The sequence below is a fragment of the Elephantulus edwardii genome, unplaced genomic scaffold, assembly GCF_000299155.1.
Source record: "Elephantulus edwardii isolate Elephantulus edwardi_28Jun2011 unplaced genomic scaffold, EleEdw1.0 scaffold00218, whole genome shotgun sequence".
NCBI lineage: Eukaryota > Metazoa > Chordata > Mammalia > Macroscelidea > Macroscelididae > Elephantulus > Elephantulus edwardii.
In genome coordinates this window covers 3551306-3575687 of record NW_006399968.1, presented here as the reverse complement: position 1 = coordinate 3575687, position 24382 = coordinate 3551306, and the positions used below count along the sequence as shown (strand labels likewise).

Sequence of the window (24382 nt, the reverse complement as noted above, 5' to 3'; positions counted from 1 at the left end):
GTGGCCAGGAAGACAGAATGCAGCACATGGGCATGTGCCCACACCCAGCGACACATGAGTATGTAAACACACGTGTGCACACGAGCACACGTGCGCATGCACACACACACACACACGCAGAGGGCAATGTGTGGATGCTACTAAAGGCACAGGTATGAAGGACTGGGAGGTATAAGGTCCACACTAGTGCCTCCCCAGGGGCTGGCTTCTCAAAGGAATCACCTCTCCTTGCTTTAAGGAATTACTAGATGTCCAGATGTTAAAGGGAAGACGGGAGGGTTAACATGAGAAACAGTGGAGGAACACAGCGTTTTCCTCCTCCAGTGGAAGGGGGTTCACCTAGAGGCCCATGAATATTGACAGCTTTGTTGTTTTGTTAGGTGGCACTAAGTCCGTTACCACACATCAACCCTTCGAACAGCAGATCTGAACCCTGCCCCATCCTGCACCATCCACATCCTATCTGATATACTTGATTCCACTATTAAAGTCACTGTGTCAAGCCATCTTGTCAAGGGTCTCCCTCTTTCTCTGACCCCCCCCACCTTTCCCAGTATAATAGTATAATATCCTTTTCCAGGACTAGTCCCTCCTGACAACATGTGTGTGCTACAGTCCATTTAGAAATGCAGCAATCAACCGTCATTTGTAACATAAATAAATCTTCCCAGGGCTTAAATTATTACCAAGGAAAGCTGTTTCCAGGGTTCTGCAGAGGCAGAGAGAGCACAAAGGTGCATTCAGTGAAGCCACCAAAGCATTGGGCTTCTTCCAGGGAGAAACATCCTGGGAAAAGTGAAGATATGCCGGCATCCTTCAGCTGAAGACTTTTATGTGACCTTATGTCATTTTCATTAAATCCAGAGAAGAATTCTTGCCCCAGAAACATCAAAGAACTTCACTGTTTCCATGAAACATGTCTGAGTGCCATAGGGCCCAAAGGCAAAAACTAATACTCATTGCCTTCAAATAGAGTTCGACTCACAGTGTCCTTCCACTGGTTTTCTGAGACAGCAAACCTTTATGGGAGGAAGCTGTCCAGGGTTCTTCCACGGAGTGGCTGGTGGACTCAGACTTCTGACCTATCAGTTAGACTCCCCACCACCAAAGCTCATCAGGGGACTTGTCACAGTGAGATGGGAAACAGCTCCACAAAATGTCTTATAATCAAACCCATCCCTTGAATCCAGAGTGGAATTCGTGTTATGGGATGGACTGGCATTTACCCTGAGGCCATTTAAAGGAGCTCTCAGGACTCCAGTCGGGACAAAGATGGGAGGATGGAAGAGGTTTGGTTTCCCTGGCATTGCAAAGGGAAGCTTACTCTGGGCCTAGACCTGCTTTGTGCACCTGGTTGATTGCTGTGATCCAGGTGTGTCACATTGGTGCCAAACACAAAGGCATCCATCCAGAAGGGGCGGTTATCTGGGCTGAAACGTTTACAAGCCAAACAGAGATAAGCTGTCCAAGGTAAGTAATGAGGGGACAAAATACAGTTTAATATTTTTAAGTTCACTGTGTGTAAATTTTCAAGTAAATCTTAGAGATCTTAACTTTTCAACTTACAACAAAGACCTGACTCCAATTCACCAAATCAGGGAATATTATCCAAGAATACTGCAATACCACAGCAGGAATAGACTAATAACTCATTACAAAATGGGTAGATGACTTGAAAAGACTCTTAACCAAGAAAGATATTCAGATGGCCAACAAACACTTGAGAAAACACGAAAAACCACTAGCTAGTATGTTGTTAAGAGCCGTCAAGTCGGAGGCGACTCATAGCTACACTATTAATGAAAGACCTGGACACCTGTATAACTTTCTCCAGGTTCATAGGGTTACTGGAGGCAAGCTATTTCGGAAGTGGATGCCACTCCACAGTGTTTGGTGGAGGTCCCCAATTAAAACCAGCTTGGAAGCAGGAGTGGCATCCACTTCCGAAATAGCTTGCCTCCAGTAACCCTATGAACCTGGAGAAAGTTATACAGGCTTCCAAGCTGGTTTTAATTGGCGACCTCCACCAAACACTGTCTACCATAGAGATGCAAATAAAAATAACTACGAGATATCATCTAACATCAGCAACAACAGCAAACAACAAATGTGGTGAGGGTGCAAGAGAATGGAACCCTCATGCACTGCTGGTGGGAATGCAAAGTGGTGCAACCAGGATAGATGGCAGTCGGCACTTCCTAAAGAAGCGGAGAAGGGAAATCCCATTTGCTCTAGCTATTGCACTACTGGGAATATACCCTAAGGACATCAGAGCTGAGATGTGAACAGATGTATGTACTCTTATGCTTACTGCATTATTCACAATAGAAAAGAAATAGAAGTTGCCCAAGTTCACATCAATAAACCAGGAGATAAGTTGTGATACATTCATCTAACAGAATACTTTGCAGCATTAAAAAAAACAAAAAAAAATAAATAAACAGTGAGGAACTCATGAAACACTACACATCAGGAATGAATCTAGAAGATGTAATGCTGAGTAAAATAACTCAGTCACAAAAGGACAAATAGTGCATAAGACCTGTATTAGAAAAATAGGATGGTTGGTCAGTCCCCTGAAGCCTCCACCACCGGCCGCCCCTCAGCCAGCAGCTCCAGCGCCACCAAGGTAAGCGGAGCTCTAGGGAGCCAGGAGCGACCACAGCGGGCAGCGGGGCGGGGCCGGCGAGGCGGAGGGGCGGGGCCAGCGCCGGAAGCTGTCGATCAGCGCTTCCCGCGCTCCTGCTGCAGCATCTACATGGAGCCTTGGCGTCCGTCCGTATGCACTGAGAACGTCTACAGCGCTACACCAAGGGTAGAAGCCTGCTATTCAGTGGGATTTGAAAGTCCAGAAGAATTGGCCTTTGTGAGAAGCAGGAAATAATTTAAACTTCTGTCTCTTAGTTTTCCTTTTTATTTCATATTGGAAAAACATCGAGAAACCATGAACAGCTTTAGTAACGAAGAGTTTGACTGCCATTTCCTTGATGAAGGTTTTACCGCCAAGGATATTCTGGACCAAAAAATTAATGAAGTTTCCTCTTCAGATAAAAAAGATGCCTTTTCTGTTGTGGACCTTGGAGACATCCTGAAGAAGCATCCAAGATGGCTAAAAGCTCTTCCTCGGGTCACTCCCTTTTATGCAGTCAAATGTAATGACAGCAGAGCCATAGTGAAGACCCTGGCTACCATAGGGACAGGATTTAACGGTGCTAGGAAGAATGAAATACAGCTGGTGCAGAGTCCTAAGGTGCCTCCAGAGAGGATAATCTCAAATTAAGTATGCTGCCAGTCATGGAGTTCAGAAGGAGAGCTGGTGAAAGTTGCCAGGCACATCCAAAGGCAAAGTTGGTTTTGAGGATTGCCACTGATGATTCCAAAGCAGTCTGTCGCCTTAGTGTCAAATCTGGTGCCACACTCAATACCCGCAGGTTTCTTTTAGGATGGGCTAAAGAACTCAACATTGATGTCACTGGTGCCAGCTTCCATGTGGGAAGTGGCTGTACTGATCTAGAGACCTTTGTGCAAGCAATATCTGATGCTCGTTGTGTCTCTGACATGGGAGCTGAGGCTGCTTGATATTGGTGGTGACTTTCCTGGATCTGAGGATGTGAAGCTTAATTTTGAAGAGATCACCAATGTAATCAATCCATCATTGGACAAGTATTTTCCATCAGATTGTGGAGTAAAATCATAGCTGAGCCAGGCAGATACTATGTTGCATCAGCTTTTACTCTTGCTGTTAAGATAATTGCCAAGAAACTAGTATTACAAGAACAGACAGACTCTGATGAAGATGAATCGAGAGAACAAACCTTTATGTATTATATGAATGATGGGGTATATGGCTCATTTAATTGCATCCTTCATGATCATGCACATGTAAAGCCCCTTCTACAGAAGAGACCCAAACCAGACAAGACGTATTACTCATCCAGCATATGGTGACCAAGATGTGATAGCCTGGATCGGATTGTTGAGCCCTGTAACCTGCCAGAAATGTACGTGGGGGACTGGATGTTGTTTGAAAACACGGGTATTAACACCGTTGCTACTGCCTCTACTTTCAACGGTATCCAGAGACAAACTATTTACTATGTGATGTCTGGGCCAACATGGCAACTCATGCAGCAAATCAAGAACCATAAGTATCCACTCAAAGTGGAGGAGCACTCGGCCCTTGTCTTGTACTTGGGAAAGTGGAATGAAACAGCAGCCAACTAGTTGTGCTTCAGCTAGTATTAATGTGTAGATACCATTTTGGTAGTTGTTAACTCCAAGGTTAGCTTGAATGAAGGGATTTGGGGGGACCATTTAACTTAATTATTGCTAGTTTTGAAATGTCTTTATGTGAGTAGGGTGGGATGGAACAGATGCAACAGTATGGAAGGCTAGGCGACTGGGTCACACTTATCTGTGTTCCTATGGAAACTATTTGAATGTTTGTTTTATATACATTTTTATTCACTTTTTACACATGCTACTAAAGAATGCATCATTTGTAACGTTTCCAGGGGTAGAATGGGCCAAAGGTTAGTGTTGTGACCTGTTTTAAAAATAAAGTATCTTGACATAAAAAAAAAAATAGGATGGTTGCAGTGGGGTATGGGGAGGGAAGGAATAGAATGGACAATGAATACTGTCATTAATTAGGAGAAGGAAAGATTGAGCAGACAGTATGTGTACTGCAGTTAACAATCTGGAACAGGACAGGCATAATTGATCAAATAGGGAGGGGAGAAGAAAAGAGAAAAAGCTAAAAAAAAATAAGGAAAGGTTCATTCTCAGACACAACTGTGGAGGGCTGACAGGCAGGGATGGGGAGTCTGGTAGCAGGGATCAGTGAGTGGATGGCAGGGGATTGGATAGGTGGGAAAGAGAGTGCAGTGAGTTCCAACAGGACTTGTAAATAATGAGCCTTACACATTGGTAATTACTGCTGTGAAACAAAATGTATATGAGTGACTGAACAAAAACCAATTAAAGTATAAAAAAGAATGATGACAAGAGTCACTGAGATGAAGTAAAAAAGATGTGCTTACAATATGGGAACTGTAATTAATGTCATTAAACAACATGTACATGAATGGTTGAAAGGAAAACAAGTTTTCCCTATACATTTTCCCTCAAAGAACAACTTTTTAAAGTATATACACACACACACACACACACACACACAGGATTATTGTCCAAAAGGAAACCTTAAGTATTACAGAATGAAGTCTTTTAAAGAGACAGCATAGAGTAAGTGGCAAGAATGCAGGTTTTGGAGACAAGCAAACCTGGGTTTACCATTCCTGAGTTACGGATCCCTGGAGAAAAGAGCCCACACTTCAGCTGTGCTGTCTGATAGGTATCTGGCAGAGCTGTGAGGACTATCATTATCTACATGATGTTCCTTGCTATTGTTGTGTGTTAGCATTGAGTCAATCCTGACTCATGCTAGCCCCTTGTGCACAGAGTGTAATTGCTTCATAGGGCTTCCTGATCTTTAAGAAGTAGATTATTAGATTTGCCTTTTGAGGTGCCTCTGGGTGGATTTGAACTGGGTACCTTTGAATTGGCAGTGCAGCATACTACCACTAAGTCACCAGAGCTCCTTGTCTAGACAGGAGAAGGCCACAAATGAACTCCCAGACTTTGAAAACTTGTGAGCAAAACTGGGGTTAATGGGAAACATCAGCACAAGACCAGTCCAGCAGCCCCTTCCCCTCAGGGCTATTGGGATTTCCCGTGCTTGGCTTTCAAATGAGCTCAAGATCTCAGTGAGGCCCAAGAAGTGGGGGCATAATGCCTGGCATGGAGTTACGATCATGGCCAAGATATATATTTTTTTTTCCTTTCATTTCTCCCATCAGTCAAAATTCCACCCTGTGCCCCAGGCCCTGTGTGACAAGTGGTGGTATCACAGTTCCCTCATCCCCAGTGTCCCCACTTACCGCATGAACAGGGTTGCACTGGTCTATAGGGCTCTTAAAATCTGTCCTTAATTCATCAAAGGCAATGATCTGAAATAGAATATGCAGAATCAAGATGTCAGAGCAAAGATGAGGTGAGACCCTGTCCCAAACTTCCCTACCCAAGAGCCTATCAAGCTTCTTGATATTTGCTTCAGAATAACAGAGGTAGAGAACAATGGCAAAAACAAAGCAAGACTGGCCAGAGGAGGTCACTGCTAAAGGTCATGATGGGTAAATGTTGTTGTTATGTGCCATCAAGTTTCTTGTGACTCATAGAGACGCTATGTACAACAGCTCTGAAACCTGAGCCAACCTGATTGTCTCTCACACACCTACCCTCATTACCCCAATCACTGAGTCAATCTAACTCATCTGGGGTCTTCCTCTCTTGTGCTGTTCTTCCACCCTCCCAAGCATAATGTCCCTCTCCAAAGACTGGTCCCTCCTTGCAATTTGCCCACAATATGTAAGATGGAGCTTCAGAATCCTTGCCTCCAAAGAGCAGCCTGGTTTCACCCTTTTCAGGACAAACTTGTTTGTTCTCCTAGCAGTCCATGGTATATTCAACACTCTTCTCCAGCACCACAACTCAATGGCATCAATTCTTGTAACATTCTTAGTCATTGACCAGGTTTCTGATGAATAGCAAGTAACTGTGAAGACCACAGCCTGGATCAGGCACACCTTAGTCTCTAGACTGACAGCATTGCTCAGTACTCTGGAAAGGTTCTTTACAGCAGATTTTTCCAGTGCAAATTGTCTTTTGATTTCCTGGTTGCTGGTACCAAGAGTGTTGATTATGGAGTCAACCAAGCTGTAATTGTTAACAATCTCAATCATTTTATCATCCATCTTGATCCTAGAAGATGATGACACATAATCACCTTATGAACAACAGATCTGAACCCTGCCCTATCCCATGCCATCCCCATCATCTCTGATCTCCTCAAGTTTATTGGTTCTGTCACTGTGTCAATTCACCTTTTCTAGGGCCTTCCTCCATTATGCTTACCCTCCACCTTTCCAAATATGATAATCCTTTCCAAGGGTTGGATCTTCCTAATATCATGCCCAAAATATGTGAGATGATATTTCATCAACCTTGCCTCTAAGGAGCTTTGTACTTTCACCAAGATATACTTATTTGGTTTTGGGTTGTCCATGAGCTATTCAGTATTCTTCTCCAACAGCGCAGCTCAAAGGCCTTGTTTTTTCTTCTGTCATCCTTAGTTATGGTTCAACTTTCAGATGCATAGGAAGTAACTGAAAAGACTGGGTTGAATCAGGCACACCTTAGTCTTTAAACTGACATTCCTGTGCTTCAGCACTTTGGAGAGGTCCCTGAAAGCAGATTTTCCCAGTGCAACATACATTTTGATTTCTTAACTAAGAAAGTACTGAGAAGATTGATAGTGAATCTAAGCAAGAAGAAATAATCTTCAGCAGTATTATAATGTGATAATAATGATATTGTTTGAAAAGTTTCCAGATTCTATTGGATCACCTTTCTTGGGAATGGGAATAAATACGGACCTCTTCCTGTCTGTTTGCCAGACAGTCGTCCTCCAAATTTCCTGGCAAAAATTGTTGAGTGCTTCCAACGCTGCATCTTTTAACTGAAACAAGTCAATTGGTATCCCATCGATTCCTGGGACCTTATTTTTGCCAATGTCTTCAATGCAGCTTCTAGTTCCTTCTACATTACCATTGGCTTCTGTTCATATAGTTCTTTCTGAAATTTTTCAGTGTCAATCAGTTCTTTTTGGTACAGTGATTCTAGTATTCCCTCCATCTTCTTTTGACGCTTTCTGCATTATATATATTGTCCATAGCATCTTCCAGTATTTCAACTCAAGACTTAAATTTGCTTTTCAGTTCTCTCAGCTTGAGAAATGCAGAGCAAGTTCCTCCCTTTTTATTCTCCAAATTCAGCTCTCTGCACATTCCATTAGAATACTTTGTTTTTTCTCTTCCAAGCTGTCCTTTGCAATTTTGTTCGACTCTCTTACTTCAGCATGTTTTCCTTTTGTTTTGGCTTCTCAATGCTCCGGTACAATTTTTAGAGTCTCTTCTGACATCCATTTTGGTTTTTTCTTTCTCTTCTATTTTTGTAATGACCTTTTGTTTTCTTCATGTATGATATAAGGATACCACAACTCACACAGTCCTCAATCATTGATGTTCACTGCCTCAAACCTCCTAAGATGATCTGGAAACTCAGATGGAATAGGTTCAAGACTATACTTTGTTTCCTATGGACTTATTTTCATTTTATTTAGCCTCAATTTGAACTTGCATACTAGTAATTGATGGTCTGATCCATCGCTGGCCTAGTGTTGACAACTGATATTGAGCTTCTCCAAGCATTTCTTCCACAAATGTAGTCAATCTGATTCCTATGCAGCCTGTCCAGTGAAATTCATATGTCAAGTTGTGGTTTGTGTCTTTTAAAGAAGGTATTTGCAACAAATAAATAATTTAAAATAAAAAATGCTATCATTTTACTTCCAGCCTCATAATTTCTGTTACCAAGCCCATATTTTCCAAGTACTATTCCTTCTTCACTGCTTCCATTTGCTCCAACCTCAACAGAGCTCTGTGGGCTTCTTGTGGGTATGAATCACTCATCAGTCCTTTGTTCTGATTCTATCATATGTCAAATGGAAGATTCTGATTCTCTATCTCTCATATCACTATCCTGACCTCCACTTACCTAGGAGAAGCCTAATGACCAAAGGACACTGTAAATGTTCCAAAGTATTTTCACATGCTTTATCTTAATTTAGGGAACTTTGGGTGCACAGTCCACACGGAGTTGTGTTGTTAACCCTAAGGTGGCACCTTCCCAGTAGTTCAAACCCACCAGCATCTCTATGAGAGAAAGATGAGCAGTCTCCTCCTATGGGATTTATAGCCACAGAATTATTGCTGGAAGGTTAGCTATTAGTCACTTCCACTGGACAGCAATGAGGATTTTTTTTTAATTAGACTTTAGGCTAATCTTGTGTAACAGTCCAAACAGAGATCAGTGGAAGACTTGTGAAGAATGTGAGGTCACTGGCTGTGTCCAGCCAAGGGAGTGGAGCTGGAATCGGCACTCAAAATCTTGCCTCTCTTCCTGGCACTTTCCCATTGTACCATACAGTCTCACCTTTATGTATAAAGAGGAGAGCTGAAGGGAATTCACTGAAATGCATCACATGAGACATGACTCAGCAGGCTTAGCCCCCAGAGCCCTGCAATCTAAGAGCCCCAGGTCAAGATGCCTGCTTAGCTCTATATGACCAAAGGCATGGGAAAATAAACATCCAACCAGCATAGACGTTTGACTCCCCACCCCCTCACCCCGCAAGCCCACACATTCCCACCTGTACTTCTGGGGACTATCACAGCCAGGTCCCAAACAGCGCTAGGTTCCTAGACAGCAGTCTTATTATTAGGGACAGAAGAGAAGGATCATGTCCAAAGGTCCTTCTTCTCATGTGGACCTTGGCATCTGCCAATGAGCTCCTCTCAGGAAGGTGTAGGGTCAGCAAAAGATAGAAACCTCTTAACGAGAAGGACTGACACAGTGACTGTTCCAATGGGCTCAAGTGTGTCAGAGATTATGAAGATAGCACAGCACAGGACAGGACAGGTTTCAGATTTGTTGTTCACAACTTCACTATGGGTCATACTCAACTTGATGGTACCTAACAACAACAACTTAAGACAGAGGTGTCCTTAAAATAACTTGGGGAAAGTGTGTGATCCACCCCTTCCACTCAGGGTTGGGTTCAATGTATTCAGAGGAAATCATTCAAGTGGCTAGATTTTATGAAGAGGAGTTTGCCATCAATTGAAGGAAGACTCATAAACAACCCATGTTATGCAGATGGCACAACCTTATTTGCTGAAAACAAGGGATATTTGAAATGCTTGCTGTAGAAGGTCCAAGACTATATCCTTCAATGTGGAACAGATCTTAGCATTAAGAAAACAAAAATGCTTATCAATGAAGAAAGAAATAGACAGCACCACAATAGAGGTAGGATACTTCAACATGCCATTATCACCAAAGGATAGGTCGAATCAAAAGAAACTTAGCAAAGACACAGAAGATCTAAACTATACAATCAGCCAGCTCAACCTTGTGGATGTATTCAGGGTACTGCATCAACTAAAACTCAATTCAATTTCTTTTCAAGTGCACATGGTACATTCTCCAGAATCAATCACATGTAAGGACACAAAGCAAGACTCAACAAATTAAGCAACACTGAAACAATACAAAGTATCTTCTCAGACCACAATGCCATAAAACTAGAAATTAATCACAGGTCGGTAAAGCTTCCAAAACCACCCATGTGGGAGCTAAGTAACTCTGTGTTAGAATATGATTCAGTTATAAAAGAAATAAAGACTGAAATGAAAAAAAAAAATTCTTGAAACAAATGAAAATACCACATACCAAAACCTCTGGGTTATAGCTAAGGCAGTCCTCAGGGGGGCAGTTCATAGCAATACACACACACACATAAAAAAGGAAAAGAGGAAAAATCAATTATGTAACTCAATACTTCATCACCTAGAACTAGAACAAAAATCTAATCCTACAGCCTCTAGAAGAAAAGAAATTATGTGGACAAGAGCTGAAACCAATGAGATGGAGAACAGAAAAACAACCAAAACCATCAATAAGATCAAGAGCTGTATTTTCAAGGTGGTCAATAAAATTGACAAACCACTGGCAAACTTAACAAAAGGAAAAAAGAGAAAAGTCATAGCTAATTCTATTAAGAAGTGATAGAGGTGGTATCACAACAGAACCAGATGAAATTAAATAGATAACATCAGAATACCATGAAAAGTTATACTCTGATAAATTTTAAAACCTAGAGGAAATAGATAAATTCCTTGATACTCATGCTCCAGCCAGATTGACAAGAACACATGTAGAACACTTGAACAGACCCATCACGGAAGAAAAAATTGAACAGGTCATCAAAAGACTTCCACATAGGAAAAGTCCTGAACCAGATGGCTTCACAGCTGGATTCTACCATTCAGAGAAGATCTACCACCAATTCTACTTAAACTATTTCAAAAAACAGAAAAAGATGAAACATTTCCGGAGTAATTTTATGAAGCAAGCATAACCCTAATACCAAAACCAGGCAAAGATATTACCAAGAAAGGAAAAAAAATTAAAAAGGCACTTCTGAAAAACAGAAGTGAAGTGGGAGACATTTTACTCCCTGACCTCAAAACTTACTTACACAGCCGTAGTAACAAAAATAGCATGGTAGTGGTACAAATGACAGACATATAGACCAATGGAACAAAATTGAGAACCCAGAAATGGAGCCAGATATCTGTGGTCAAGGAAATAAAACCTATCAAATGAGGAAATGACAACAAATGGTGCTGGCAAAACTGGACTGTTAGGAGCAGAAAGCTGATATAGGATCCACAACTCACACCATCCACAAAAATCACCTCAAGGTCAAGGTGGGTAAGAGACTTGGGAATAAAGCCCCAAACCATAAAGTACATGAGAGACAAACTGGGATCAAGCTTAGATGGCCTAGTCTATGGTATAAAAGGACTGCCAAATACAGCCAGAAATGCACAATCTGGAGAGGATAAAATTGATGAACGGGACCTTCTAAAAATTAAATCCCTGTGTGCATCAAAAACCTTTTCTAACAGAGTGAAAAGAAAGCGTACAGATTGGAGAAAGAACATTTGGCAATACCTTTCAGAGAAAAGTCTCATATCAAAAGTTTGCAGAATCCTATAGGGACTCCACAAGCAAATGACTGATCACACAATTACAAAATAGGAAAAAGACATGGAAAGAATTTTCACAGATGACGATATTCAGATGGTCAATAGATATATCAAGAAATGCTCAAAATCACTGGCAATAAAAGAGATGCAAATAAAAACCACAATGAGATACCATCTGACTCCAGTAGTAGTGGTAAAATTTAACAGGATAGCAAGTAATAAATGTTGGAGAGGATGTAGTGAGATAGGAACTTTATTATGTGGTTGGTGGGATTGTACAATGGTACAACCACTCTTAAAAGCAATTTGATGCTTCCTTGAAAAGCTGAATATAGAAATTCCATATGACCCAGCTATTCCACTGCTTGGAATATACCCCAAGAAAATTAGAACTGAGGCACAGAGACTTAACTCACCATGACAAAAACAAAGAAACAGCCCATATAGCCATCAAATGAATTGAAAAATTATGGTACTTTCACACAATGGAATATTAGGAAGCATGCAGGAATGATAATTTTGTAAATTACTATTAACTTGGGAGAGACTGAAGGGCATTATGCTAAATGAACTAACTCAGTCCCATAAAGACAAATATTGTATAAGAAACAGAGCAAAGCGTGTATGATTATCTAAGGGGGGAAGGTGGAGAGCAAAGGGGTAAGGATGGGCAGGGGGTGTAATCACAGGGTCACACAATTTGATGGGTGAAGGGAGGGATGGGTTAAGGAAATGGAAAAGATCTAGGGTGGAAAAACAATGGATACAAAATTTGTAAGCCAATCAATATAAAATAAAAATTTTATATTAAAAAAAATTGTGACAATCTTTTTTTAAAAGGTCTTCCATATTTTCTATCTGTGTTTCATTGACTATGCAAAGGCATTTGAATGTGTGGACCATAACAAACTGTGGCTGACTCTGAAAAGAATGGGAATTCCAGAACACTTGATCGTGCTTATGCAGAACCTATACTTGCGGCAGGAGGCAGTCGTCAGAACAGAGCAAGGAAACACTGCATGATTCAAAATTGGGAAGGGTGTGCGTCAAGGATGTGTCCTATCTCCATGTATTTTCAATCTAAATAGATTATTCAGGAGGCTGGGCTCTATGAGGAGAAGTGTGGCATCAAGATTGCAGGTAAACTCATCAACAATCTGCACTATACAGATGACACAACCCTGCTTGCTAAAACTGAGGAGGACCTGAAGCACTTGCTACAGAAGGTCAAGGAATTCAGCCTTCAATATGGATTGAAGTTCAACATCAAGAAAATAAAGATTCTCACCACTTGGCTGATTGGCAGCATCATGATGGATGGTGAGGAGATTGAGAATGTTGACAGCTTCCGTTTGCTTGGCTCCACAGTCAACACTGTTGGTACCAGCAGCCAGGAAATTAAAAGACAAATTGCACTGGGAAAGTCTGCTGTCAGAGACCTCTCCCAAGTACTGAAGAGCAATGATTTCAGTCTGGAGACTAAGGTGCACCCGATACAGGCCATGATCTTTGCAATTACTTGCTATTCATCAGAGAGCTGGACAATGACTAGGGATGATAGAAGGACTCTTGGTGCCTTTGAGCTTTGGTGTTGGAGAAGAGTATTGAATATATAATGAACTGCTAGGAGAACAAACAAGTTCGTCCTGGAGAAGGTGAAGCCAGGCTTTTCCTTGGAGGCATGAATTCTGAAACTCCATCTGACATACTTTGGATATGTTACAAGGCAGGATCAGTCCTTGGAGAGGGACGCCATGCTTTGGAGGGTGAAGGGACAGCACAGGAGAGGAAGACCCTTGAGGAGATGGATTGATTCAGTCACTGGGGTTATGGGGATAGGTGTGTCAGAGACAAGAAGATTGGCAAGGGATAGAGCAGGGTTTAGGGCTGTTGACACAGGGTTGCTTTGAGTCGCAGGCAATTCAACAGCACATAACAACAACATATCCTAATAAAAAAGTATGCTTCAAAAAATTGCTTATCACTGGGTCAATAGGCAACATCAAGATAAACAGACAAAAGATTGAAGTTGTCAATGATCTTATCTTGCTCAGATCCACAAACTACATCCTTGACACCAGCAGTCAAGAAATCAAAACACATATTTCATTGGGAAAATCTTCTTTACATTAGAGAGGTAAAGACTTATCTAAAGTGTTAAGAAACATTAATATCAATTTAAAGACTACAGTGTGCTTGTTTCAAGCCATAGCATTTTCTATTATTTGTTATACATCTGAAAGTTTGATAATGACTAATGATAACAAAAGAACCGATGTCTTTGAGTTGAGATTTTGGAGAAGAGTATTGGACTACCATAAAAACAAATGAATATTTCTTGGAGAAAGTGCAACCAGGATTCTCCTTAGAGGCAGATGGTGAAGCTGTGTTTCACATATTTTGAGCATGTTAGGAGGGGCCAATTTTGTGAAAAGACATCATGCTTGGAAAGGCAAAGGGTCAGAGAAAAAGAAAAAGACCCTCAACAATATGGATTAACATCATGGCTGTAACAATGAGCTTAAGTAGATCAGAGATGATGAGGATGGCACAGGACAGGGTAAAGTTCAGGTCTGTTGCCCATAGAGAAGCTAGGAGTCGAAATCACTTGACTCAACAGCCGAAGAACCACCGGGAAGCAAGGGGACTTGCCGAGGTGAGCAAGGGGAATTTGGTGCATTGTGCTGACACTCTCTCCCCCATAGCACAGCTCTAGAGCAGCTGCTCACTGTGACATGGGCAATGCTAGCCCTCTCCATGAGCAGAGACTTCCTATAAGCAGAGCTGCAAAGAAGCAGAGTCTTAAAGATCAAGATCCCATGAACTCCACAGCAGCAGACCTACTAGACAACAATAAAATGAGGCCCAGACCTCTTTCCAGCCACATCCTCCACACTTGGCCTCTTGAACAACAATCCTCATCTTACCATCTTCTGAAGTTCTTTGATATCAACCCTCCCGTCTCATGCCTGCTCCACATTTACTTTCTCACACCATCACAAAGCAAACCACTATCAGCTTACTGTATGCAGTCATTTCAAGTGGTCTGTGGGCCTCTCTCTTCATTGCAACAGAAGCTGCCTCTTTAAAGAAGAGCCTATGCCTGTGCAAGTCTCAGCTGACTTTCAGCCTTCCCAATTTCCAGCTATATAACCTCTGAAAGCTTTGGATTGACATTTGCAAAATGGGAATGATAAACCACCCTTCCCCTAGGAGATTGTTGGGAGTGTGAAAGGAGATGCAATATAGACTGGCACAAGATTAGAATGGAGAAAGACTCTGTTGGATGAAGAGAGAGTACATTAGCATTATGCATAAAAAAGGACAAGATGGCATAATGGTTAAGCCTATACATAGGAGTACGAATATCTCATCCCTAATCAAAACTCCGTGTCATTGTTTATGTGACTGTGGGAAAATGACTAGGAATCTCCAAGCCTTAGTTCTTCATATATAAAGAAGACAGTAAAGATTCCTGTAGTTTCATCTTCGGTGGGTTTTATGCTGGAAGTGTTATGACGGCCTCTCACAGCTCGAGGAGGGACAGGAAGGGAACACTTGGTGCTCTTATGCCTTTCTTTTCATGTCACGTGGGTGTCAGCAGATGGGACTTTGCCAGATGAACTGGGGGTCTTTGGCGAACAGTCCACCAGAATGTAGGCATGCTGGAATTTTGAAATCTTACAGGGATTAAAACAAGCTTGGAAACAGAAGTGGCATCCACTTCTGAAACCCTATGAACTTGGAGAAATGAAGAAAGTTATACAAATGTTCAGGTCTTTCGTTCATAGGGTCGCTATGGGACTTCTACAATTTGAAGGCATTTAACAACATCAACCATTTCATCTTCAGTTTTAGTAGTTGGTGTGTAAATCTAAGTAACAGTTGTATTAACAAGCTCCAAGAATTAATGGACTATCCAGGGAAATATTTCAACAAATGGCTGCTGCCCTCGAGCTGCTCACTTATCATTGCCAAAAATGTAGAAGACAGCTAACCCTGTTAAATGACTAAATGAGATCCATATTTGTACCCATTCCAAAGAAAGGTGATCCAACAGAATGCAGGAATTGTTTAATAATATAATCAATATCACACGCAAATCAAGTCTTGCTGAGCATAGTTCAAAGTGGTTCAGAAGCAGTCCGTAAACAGGGTACTTGGAGAAATTCAAGCAGGATTCAAAAAAGAATGTAGAATGAGGGATAAATCAGAAAAATCCTACCTGACAGCAGAGAATATACAAAGTTGTTTACCTGTGTTTTACTTCCTATCTAAAGGCATTTGATTGTGTGGATGATAGTAGATTATGGATATCATTGAGAATAATGGGAAATCCAGAACACTGAATTATGCTCATAAAGAGAATGTGTATGGATCAATAAACAATCATTTGAATCGAATACTGGGATATTGCATAGTGTAAAACCAGGAAAAACTTGTTCCAGCATTGAATCTTTTTAGGATACCTATTCAACCCGTATGCTGAGCAGTTAATCTGAGACACAGAAATTCAGGTTGGAGAATGCAGCATCCGGATTGAAGGAAGGGCTGTGATACACAGGTGGCACAAGCTTGCCTTTTGAAACACTTACTGGCATAGATCTAACACTTCAGCCTTCAGTATGGAGTACAACTCAACAAGAAAACAAAAATCTTCACAACTGTACCAGTAAGCAACATCATGGTAAGGAGAAAACATCCAAGCTGTTAAGGATGTCCTTTCCCTTGGATTTATAACCAATGTCCATGTGAGCGCAGCCAAGAAGTCAAACAATGTGCTGTGAACCTACTGCACTGAAACATTTAAAAGTGTTAAAAAGTCACTAAAGTGCCCTGATCCACGTCATCACATCTTCAACTGCCTCCTATGCATTTGGAAGCTAGAAGAGAAAATTGGTGGGGAATCAATGCCTCTGATAAAGGCCACATGGAGAACCATCATGTGAGAAGAACAAACAAATCTGCTGTGGGGAAAGTGCACTAAGAGCAAGGACGAGGAGACTGTCTTATGTATATTTGTACAGGAAAGGCCAGTCCCTGTAGAAGAACAAGATTCCTGTCAAATATAGAGTCAGCAAAAAAGAAGACCTTCGACCAGATAAACTCACACAGTGACTGAAACGATGACCTCAGACATAGCAACCGCTGTGAAGATGGAGTAGGACTGAACAGGGCTGTCATCTGTTGCACGTAAAGTTTAACTGGAAATTGACTTAATGGTTCCTTAAAACTTTTTTTAAAGTTTGGACTAACAATAAAGCTTTCTTCTCAACAGTGTTGCTAGAAGGATGAAATGAACTACTGTGCACAAAGCCCAGGGCGCAATGCCTCGCACATAACCCAAATCCACTGCTGTCAGGTTGTCACAACAAGACTCAAAACACAGCAGAACTTCCCACAGCCTCCCCAAGGGTATAACCTCCATGGAGCAGATGCCATCCCTTTCTCCTGTAGAATGGCTACTGGCTTCACACCACAGAGTTCGCCATTAGCAACTGAGCAGTTAATCATTGCACTATCAGAGCTCCTTGCCTAGCACATAGTAAGTGGTTATAAATATTAAGTTTTACTTGTATGAATATACTTTCAGGGAGCTCTGGTGGCTTAGTGGAAAAGAACTGTGCTGCCAGTGCAAAGGTATGCAGTCCAAATCCACCAGGTGCTCCTTGGAAAAAAGACAGGCAATCTCCTCTCATGTGATTTACTGCTTCTGAAAACCTACTACAGGATCAGCTATGGGTTGGTTCCCACTCGATGGTACTCCACGACATCACCACACAGGGCCCCACCTCCTGGTCTTATTACTCTACCTTGACCCTAGTATTGGGCATAGGCATTAGGATCATGCAGAGAAGAACACAGTAAACCCAGTCATTTCAAAGTAAAAGTGGGGCAGAGGGTTAGGTGGGAGGCAAAGGTAGGGATAAGGTGGGAAGGCCAATAGGCCTGTCCTGTTACAAGCAACAAGGCAGAGTACTGGGATGTTGGGAAGGAGCCTGGAAATCAGCAGTTGAGCTGGGAGGCAGCTATCACTCTCCCCAGGTAAACCTCTGTACCTGAATGATAAATACAAATTGGGGAACAAGGGATATGTTAAGTTACTTGCCGTTGCTAAGGCAAGAATTTGCAGACACAGCTGATTCTGGCACTGCTTGCCTGGTCCCTGTCAACAGAAAAAAAGAAATTATAGGGCCATGTGCTGCTCAAACTTAAGAGTTTAAATTAGCATGTGACCAGCAGATCCAGCCCCAGCCAACTTCCTCGGCTGACCCTGAGCAGGGTCTGTCTTCAGCACCTGTTAGCAGCCACCCTGACCAGAGAGGGGAAAATAATGAAAAGGATCATATCCTGCTGGCTTGTCTTAGGCAAGGTAATCCTCTGAACAACACATCACTGAACAGATGAGAGGAGGGTGGGCAGCTTGCAGTGTCCCGAGCATTCCCTGTAGCCCCCTAACTCAGCCGTCCCACCCTGTACTATAGCCCTGGCACATAGAGCAAGTTGGAAACCACAGTGTCTATGCTGGGTCACTATCCCCAGCTCCGGATGTCTCCTTCCTTTCACAAATCTGTGCTTGCTCTGGCATCCTTGTCTCTCTAATAAGGAATGTCCATAGCAACCTTATGAACAATTAATCTGAAACCTGTCCTATCCTGGGTCACCTCCTCATCTTTGACACACTCAAGCCCACTGCCGCACTGTACCAATCTACCTAGTTGAGGATCTTCCTCTCCTTCACAGACCCTCCACCTTCGCAAGTATGATGTCTCTCTCCAAGAAATAGCTTCTCTTAGCAACATGTCCAAAGTATGTGAGATGAAGCTTTGTCACCTCTGTCTCTAAATGGTTTAGTCAGTCTCAGCACAACCTTCTGGAGCCTTAGGCCTTATAATCCTATGTGGATATTGGGGAACTTTGCTTCCAAGGTCCTGTTTCTTTAAGTAAGCAAGAGACTCTTCCAACATCCAACCCTGCAGTGTCCCACAGCCAGCCTGGCCATGCTCTGGAGGAGTGTGCACCCTAGAGCAACTATGCATGCGGTATAGAGAGGACCTCCTATCACAAAGACCCCTCAGCCAAAGTCCATCATTGTGTTGTTGATTGCCTTCGAGTCAGCATGACTCATAGTGACCCTATGAACAAAAGGCCTGAGCCTTTCTATAACTATCGACATTTATCAAAGTTCATAGTTTCTGGAGGCATGTTGTTTAGGAAGTGAATGCCACTCCTGCTTCCAGCAGTATTCACACCATAAAATATTATTTCTCAGTCTCACATTTAAAGGACGGAGAAAGACATAACCTGTCAACACAAATTGAAAGACAGCTGGAAAAATTGCTTCAGCAATACACACACTAAAATGATACAAAGATTAGCATGGCCCCTGCTTATACATGACCTGAAAATCCTTGAAGCAGTCCGTATTTTTCAATATAAAGAAATTTTAAAAACACTACCACAAGGAACAAACAATGATAAATGAAAGAATATACCATGTTCATGGATAGGAAGACAATGCTGTGAAAATCACAATTCTACCAAAAGCAATCTCCAGGTTTAATGCAATCTCAATGCAGATACCAACGTCATTCTTCAAGGAGACAAAAAAAATAATTTTTCCAAATTTGTCTGCAAGGAAACAGGTCCTGAGTAAGTAACGCTCTGCTGAGGAATAAAAACAAAATAGGAGGCATCACATTCTCTGATCTAAGAAAAGCTACTACATGGCCATACTAATCAAAACAGCATGGTATTGGTACACAGACAGATACACAGACCAATAGAACAGAATCAAGACCTTGGAAATAAACCTGCCCAACTACAGTCAACTGATCTTTGATAGGAAGACGAAATCCATTAGGTGGGGAAATGGCATCCTCTTTAACAAATGGTGCCAGCAAAATTGGACATCTATTTGCAGAAAACTGAAATAAAACTCACAATCACACGACACACAAATACAACAAAAGGAACATGAGAGACCTAGAGGGAAACCCAAGAACTCTAAAGATCATCAGAGAAAAGTAAGAATAAATGTAAAAGTCCTAATCCATGACATAAATGGGCTCTCAAACATTGCCAAAAAATGCAAAACCAGGCAAGGAACATGGATGAATGAGACCATCTAAAAAGAAAACGCTTATGTTTGTAAAAAAAAAAAAATTCCAATCAAGCAAAACAAAGCATAAAGACTGGAGAGGTGGGGGGTGGTGGTGGTGAATACTTGGCTATGACATATCTGATAAGGGAGTTCTGGAAGTCTTGTGACAAGAAGCTGCACTACAGTCCCGAAGGCATATGGTTTGAATCCACCAGCTGTTCTGCGGGAGAAGGACAGACAATCTCCTCCCATGTGATTAACTACCTCTGAAAACCCACCAGAGAGTCAACTATGGGTCAGTTCTGACTCTACAGCACACAACAGCAAAAATCTAAAATTTATAAAAAATTCCAGCACCTCAACAAGAAAAAGACAAATTACAAAATGGGCAAAAGTTTCAAAAAAGACTCTTCACCCAAGACGACGAACAACAGGAAGTGCTCTAGTTATTAAAAGGATGCATATCAAAACACCAATGAGAGACCCACAATAATAGTGGCCTGCAACAGAAGAGTGCATAACAAAAGGTGGCAAGATACAGAGAGCTCAGAGCACTCATGCACTGCCAGTGAGATGAACTCAGTAAAGTAGCTCAAGGGAAGACCCACAAGCACCAGATGGAGGCACTGGAACGCTTCAGACCAGGCCCTGGCTAGTCAGAATTCTGGGGTGATTTCACAGCAGATGCATGTTAACACCTCAGCTCACACAACAAGCTGTCTGCATGCCCAGCATGAATCTATACACCCTAAATTTAAAGCATAGTTTTGAACACCAAAGGGAGGCCTGACAAATATATGCATATATACAGAATACATTCATTGGATCCCTTCAGGTTAAGAGAGGCTTGTTGATAAGATAATGCAAAAGATTCTGACTGGCACATTGATGCATCATTACACCTACATCAACACCAAGCACAGCAGTAATTGTTCAATAAGTATCTACTGAATAAATGAGTTTACCCATCTTTGTATCTTTTGGCCTAAGGCTTACAATAAATGTTCAAGAGTACATGATGACCCTGTGGTTTCACCCCTATCTATCCTTATCCTCAGCCTTCCACTCCCTGCCTTGAGTTCCTGTACATGTTTCACCAGTTATCCTTCTATTTTTACAATAATGGTCTTACGCAGTATTTGTCTTTCTGGGACTGAGTGCACTCAGCATAATGATTTCCAACCTCTCCAAAGTTACATATTTCTCAAAACCATTGCTCCTAAGTGCTGCATAGTGTTCCATTGTGTGAATGTACCACCATTTCTCACTCCATTCAGTTGTGGTTGGACATTTGGCCTGTTTCAAAGTTCTTACGATGGTGAATATCACTGCTATGAACACTGGTGTATAAATTGCCATTTGTGTCTCATTTCTAATTTCCTTGTGGTATATTCCTATTAGTGGAATCGTTGCACAGTTTAGTGGGTGGAAGGAGGGGGCGAACTAAATGGGAAGGATCTTTGCAAAAAGACAGGGTAATGATGGACAAGGTTCACTTGTGATCAATTTTATAAAACATAATGCATGAGAATGATTGTATGAAACACAATGTGAACAAAAGACTATAAAACACAATGCATATGAATGAAACATAATATAAAGAACTTACATGAAAACTAAATTTAAAAAGAGTACATGGTGAAACATGAAACACTTTTAACTCATCTAGATATTTCCTTAATATGAGTGATTGTATGCAAACCAATTAAAAAAGCCTGTATGAACATGTCTCATCTGACCACAGTTTACCCATTCACAGTTCTTCATTTGCAAGGAGTAAGCAGCTTCCGTCCTCTCTATCACTGTCTCTCTGGGTCTGGGTATTGTGCTTGATAACAGGGCATCTCTGAACTAAGGGTGGTTGCTGCTGTTGTTGTCAGCGGTGGACTCAGCACTGATTCATAGCCAACCTTCTAGCAGGTTTTCAAAGGCAGTAAATTGCACAGTAGGAAAAGGTTCATCTTTCTCCCTTGGAGCAGCTGATGGATTTGAACCATGTGCCTCTGGGCTGCCAGTGCAATTCCTTACCCACTAGGCCACCAGAGCCCCAAGGAAATCCAAAACACAGAAGGGCTAGTTCATAAAGGTACAGTCACATAGCCATCATCCATGCAGTGACTCACAGGATTTTGAGCCTCCAGGCTTCTTTCTTCAAAATCCACTCATTGACTAGAGTAATCAAGAATACCCTACAAGGAAAAACCCCATTTCAGATGTTTTATAAGGATATAGAAAACAGTGAGAAAATCATTGAGACTGAGATATAGATCCAGGAAAATTAAAGCCTGATTAATATCAACAGGGAGAAATTATGTATGTAAAACATATTTTTCATATTTATATACATTTACTGCTATGGATTGAATGTATCCTCCAGGAATACATGGTGAGATCCTAGCCTCCTTTGTTCCTGTAAAGATATGTCCATGTGGAAACAGGAGCTCTGGGATTTAGTCTGCAATGAATGGTGCTACCAACACGAAGGCCATGCCTCTCCGGCAATGTGAATCAGCCAGTGACTCCTCGGGAGGATGGGCAATCTCCTCTCCTGCGATTACAGCTTCAGAAACCCACTGAAGGGTCAGCTATGATTCAGTCAGGGAAGCTCTGACAGCATGGTCCTTAAGGAGTTGCTGTTGTTATCGTGTGCCATCAAGTAAGAACCAGAACTGACTCGGAGCTGACCCTCCAGTGGGTTTTCAGAGGTGATAAATCACACCGGAAGATACTGCCCATCCTTCTCCCACAGAGCAGCTGGTGGATTTGAACCTTAAGGAGTTGTTGCTGTTGTTATTGTGTATCACAGAATCTAAATTGACCCATAGCTGACCCTCTGGAAGAGGCAGTTAATCACAAGGGAGGAAACTGCCCGTCCTTCTCTTGCAGAGCAGCTGGTGGCCTTGAACAGCATGCCTTCAGGACTGCAGCGCAGCTTCTTGCCACTAGGTCACCAGAACTCCCTTAAAGAGTAGTACTGCTAATCCAGAGGTGCCACCTCTCTGGTAGTTTTAACATATCAGCTGCTCCACAGGAGAAAGACAGCAATTCACAGCTTCAGAAAACCCGCAGAGGGTGAGGATGAGTGGATTCTGACTTGAACACAAGGAGCTGAGTGGAAAGAGGGCCTTTCTTTTGTTATATTAATGAGGCTATACCAGATCGGAGGGAGAGGTCTTAAGCCTAATCACCTCTGAGAAGTATTTTATAAGAAGAGTAGAATAAAAAGACGGTAGGAGAAGACAGATACCTGGCTACATACAAAGAACTTTCAGGTTTGCAATCAGACTCTAGAAAGTAAAACAGAGGCCCACAGAAGCAAATAACATGCCCAAGACCCTAATTTGTCCTTTTATCCTCCAGAATTTTGGGAAAATAAATTTATGTTATTTAAAGCCACCCACTTGAAGTCTTTTTTCCAGCAGTTCTGAGACACCTCTACCACACACATACTCACAAACAAGCACCGGAAAACCCCAGAGAGTGCATCTCATTGCCTTGAAAATTTGCATTTTAACTTCCAAAAAGACTAAAGTAGGAAGAAAAACAGATCAGTTCTATTGTTCTCACTACTTATAAGAAAATGGTACCATTTCCCCAAGGGAAACAAACTCCTCCCCACCCTCACACAGGCTCTCCGCACATATCCTTACAGTTAGGAACAGCACATCCTCAGCGAGAATGACACATATTCAACTATTTATTGTGCTGTTCCACACTGTCACGTCTGGCTCTAAAACACAGCACCCTTATACACCACATAACAAAATGTGGCCTGGTTCTGTGTCACCTTCACAATCACTGTTATGTCTGAATCAACTAGGGTTGTTGCACTGAAGGTTGTTGTTCCTTTTCTCTGGAGGTACAGTCCATCGGGGCTTGCACTGCCCACCCAGAGATGAACTAGAACAGATCAAGTTCATCAATGGTTCTGAGTGAGAAAAATGGACAACCTCCTCACATTCCACTTAAAGCCTCCAAAACCCTGCTGGAGGGTCAGCTGCGAGTCAATCCCCATTCGACAGCAATGAGACTAGGAATTGACCAATCAAAGAACCATTTTCATTCAATCGATCTTTCCTGATGATGTGGCCAAAGTATGTGAGCTGAAGTCTCTGTAACTTTGTTTCTACAAAACATTCTGCTTATATTTCCTCTAAACTTGTTTGTTTTCCTCATGGTCCACAGAACTTTCAACAATCTTTGCTGATATCACACTTTGAATGTATCAATTTGGTCTCCCTCTTCCATTGTTCAGGTTTTGCTTGCATATGAGGCAACTAAAAAGATCCCTAGGTCAGGTCTGAGTGATCAAATGCTGCTTTGCTTTTTAAAACTTTCAAAGACCTCAAATTCACTGAGGTCAAGTTGAAACTGACACATCTTGACTTTCTAGTAGTTTATGAGTAGCTCTAAGTCACACAGGATGGCACTATCTCTCTCTTATGGAGTGATAAAAGAAGATGGAAGGAATATACTGCGTCATTATATAGAAAGGAATTGGCAGATACAGAGGAATTTAAAGAAATAACATATGAGCAAGAGCCTA

General features: G+C 41.8%; 1 protein-coding gene and 1 pseudogene across 1 annotated transcript in view; one reads left to right on the top strand and one right to left on the bottom strand.

The window, feature by feature from the left end:
• LOC102845520 (protein cornichon homolog 3-like) overlaps window positions 1–24382 on the bottom strand; it is a 252274-nt gene that overhangs the window by 130356 nt on the left and 97536 nt on the right. The window contains exon 2 of the mRNA XM_006898051.1: window positions 5940–6008. Within this exon, the coding sequence (XP_006898113.1) occupies window positions 5940–6008 (69 nt within the window). The remainder of the gene's footprint in view (window positions 1–5939; window positions 6009–24382) is intronic.
• On the top strand, window positions 2945–4252 carry LOC102845111 (annotated as a pseudogene).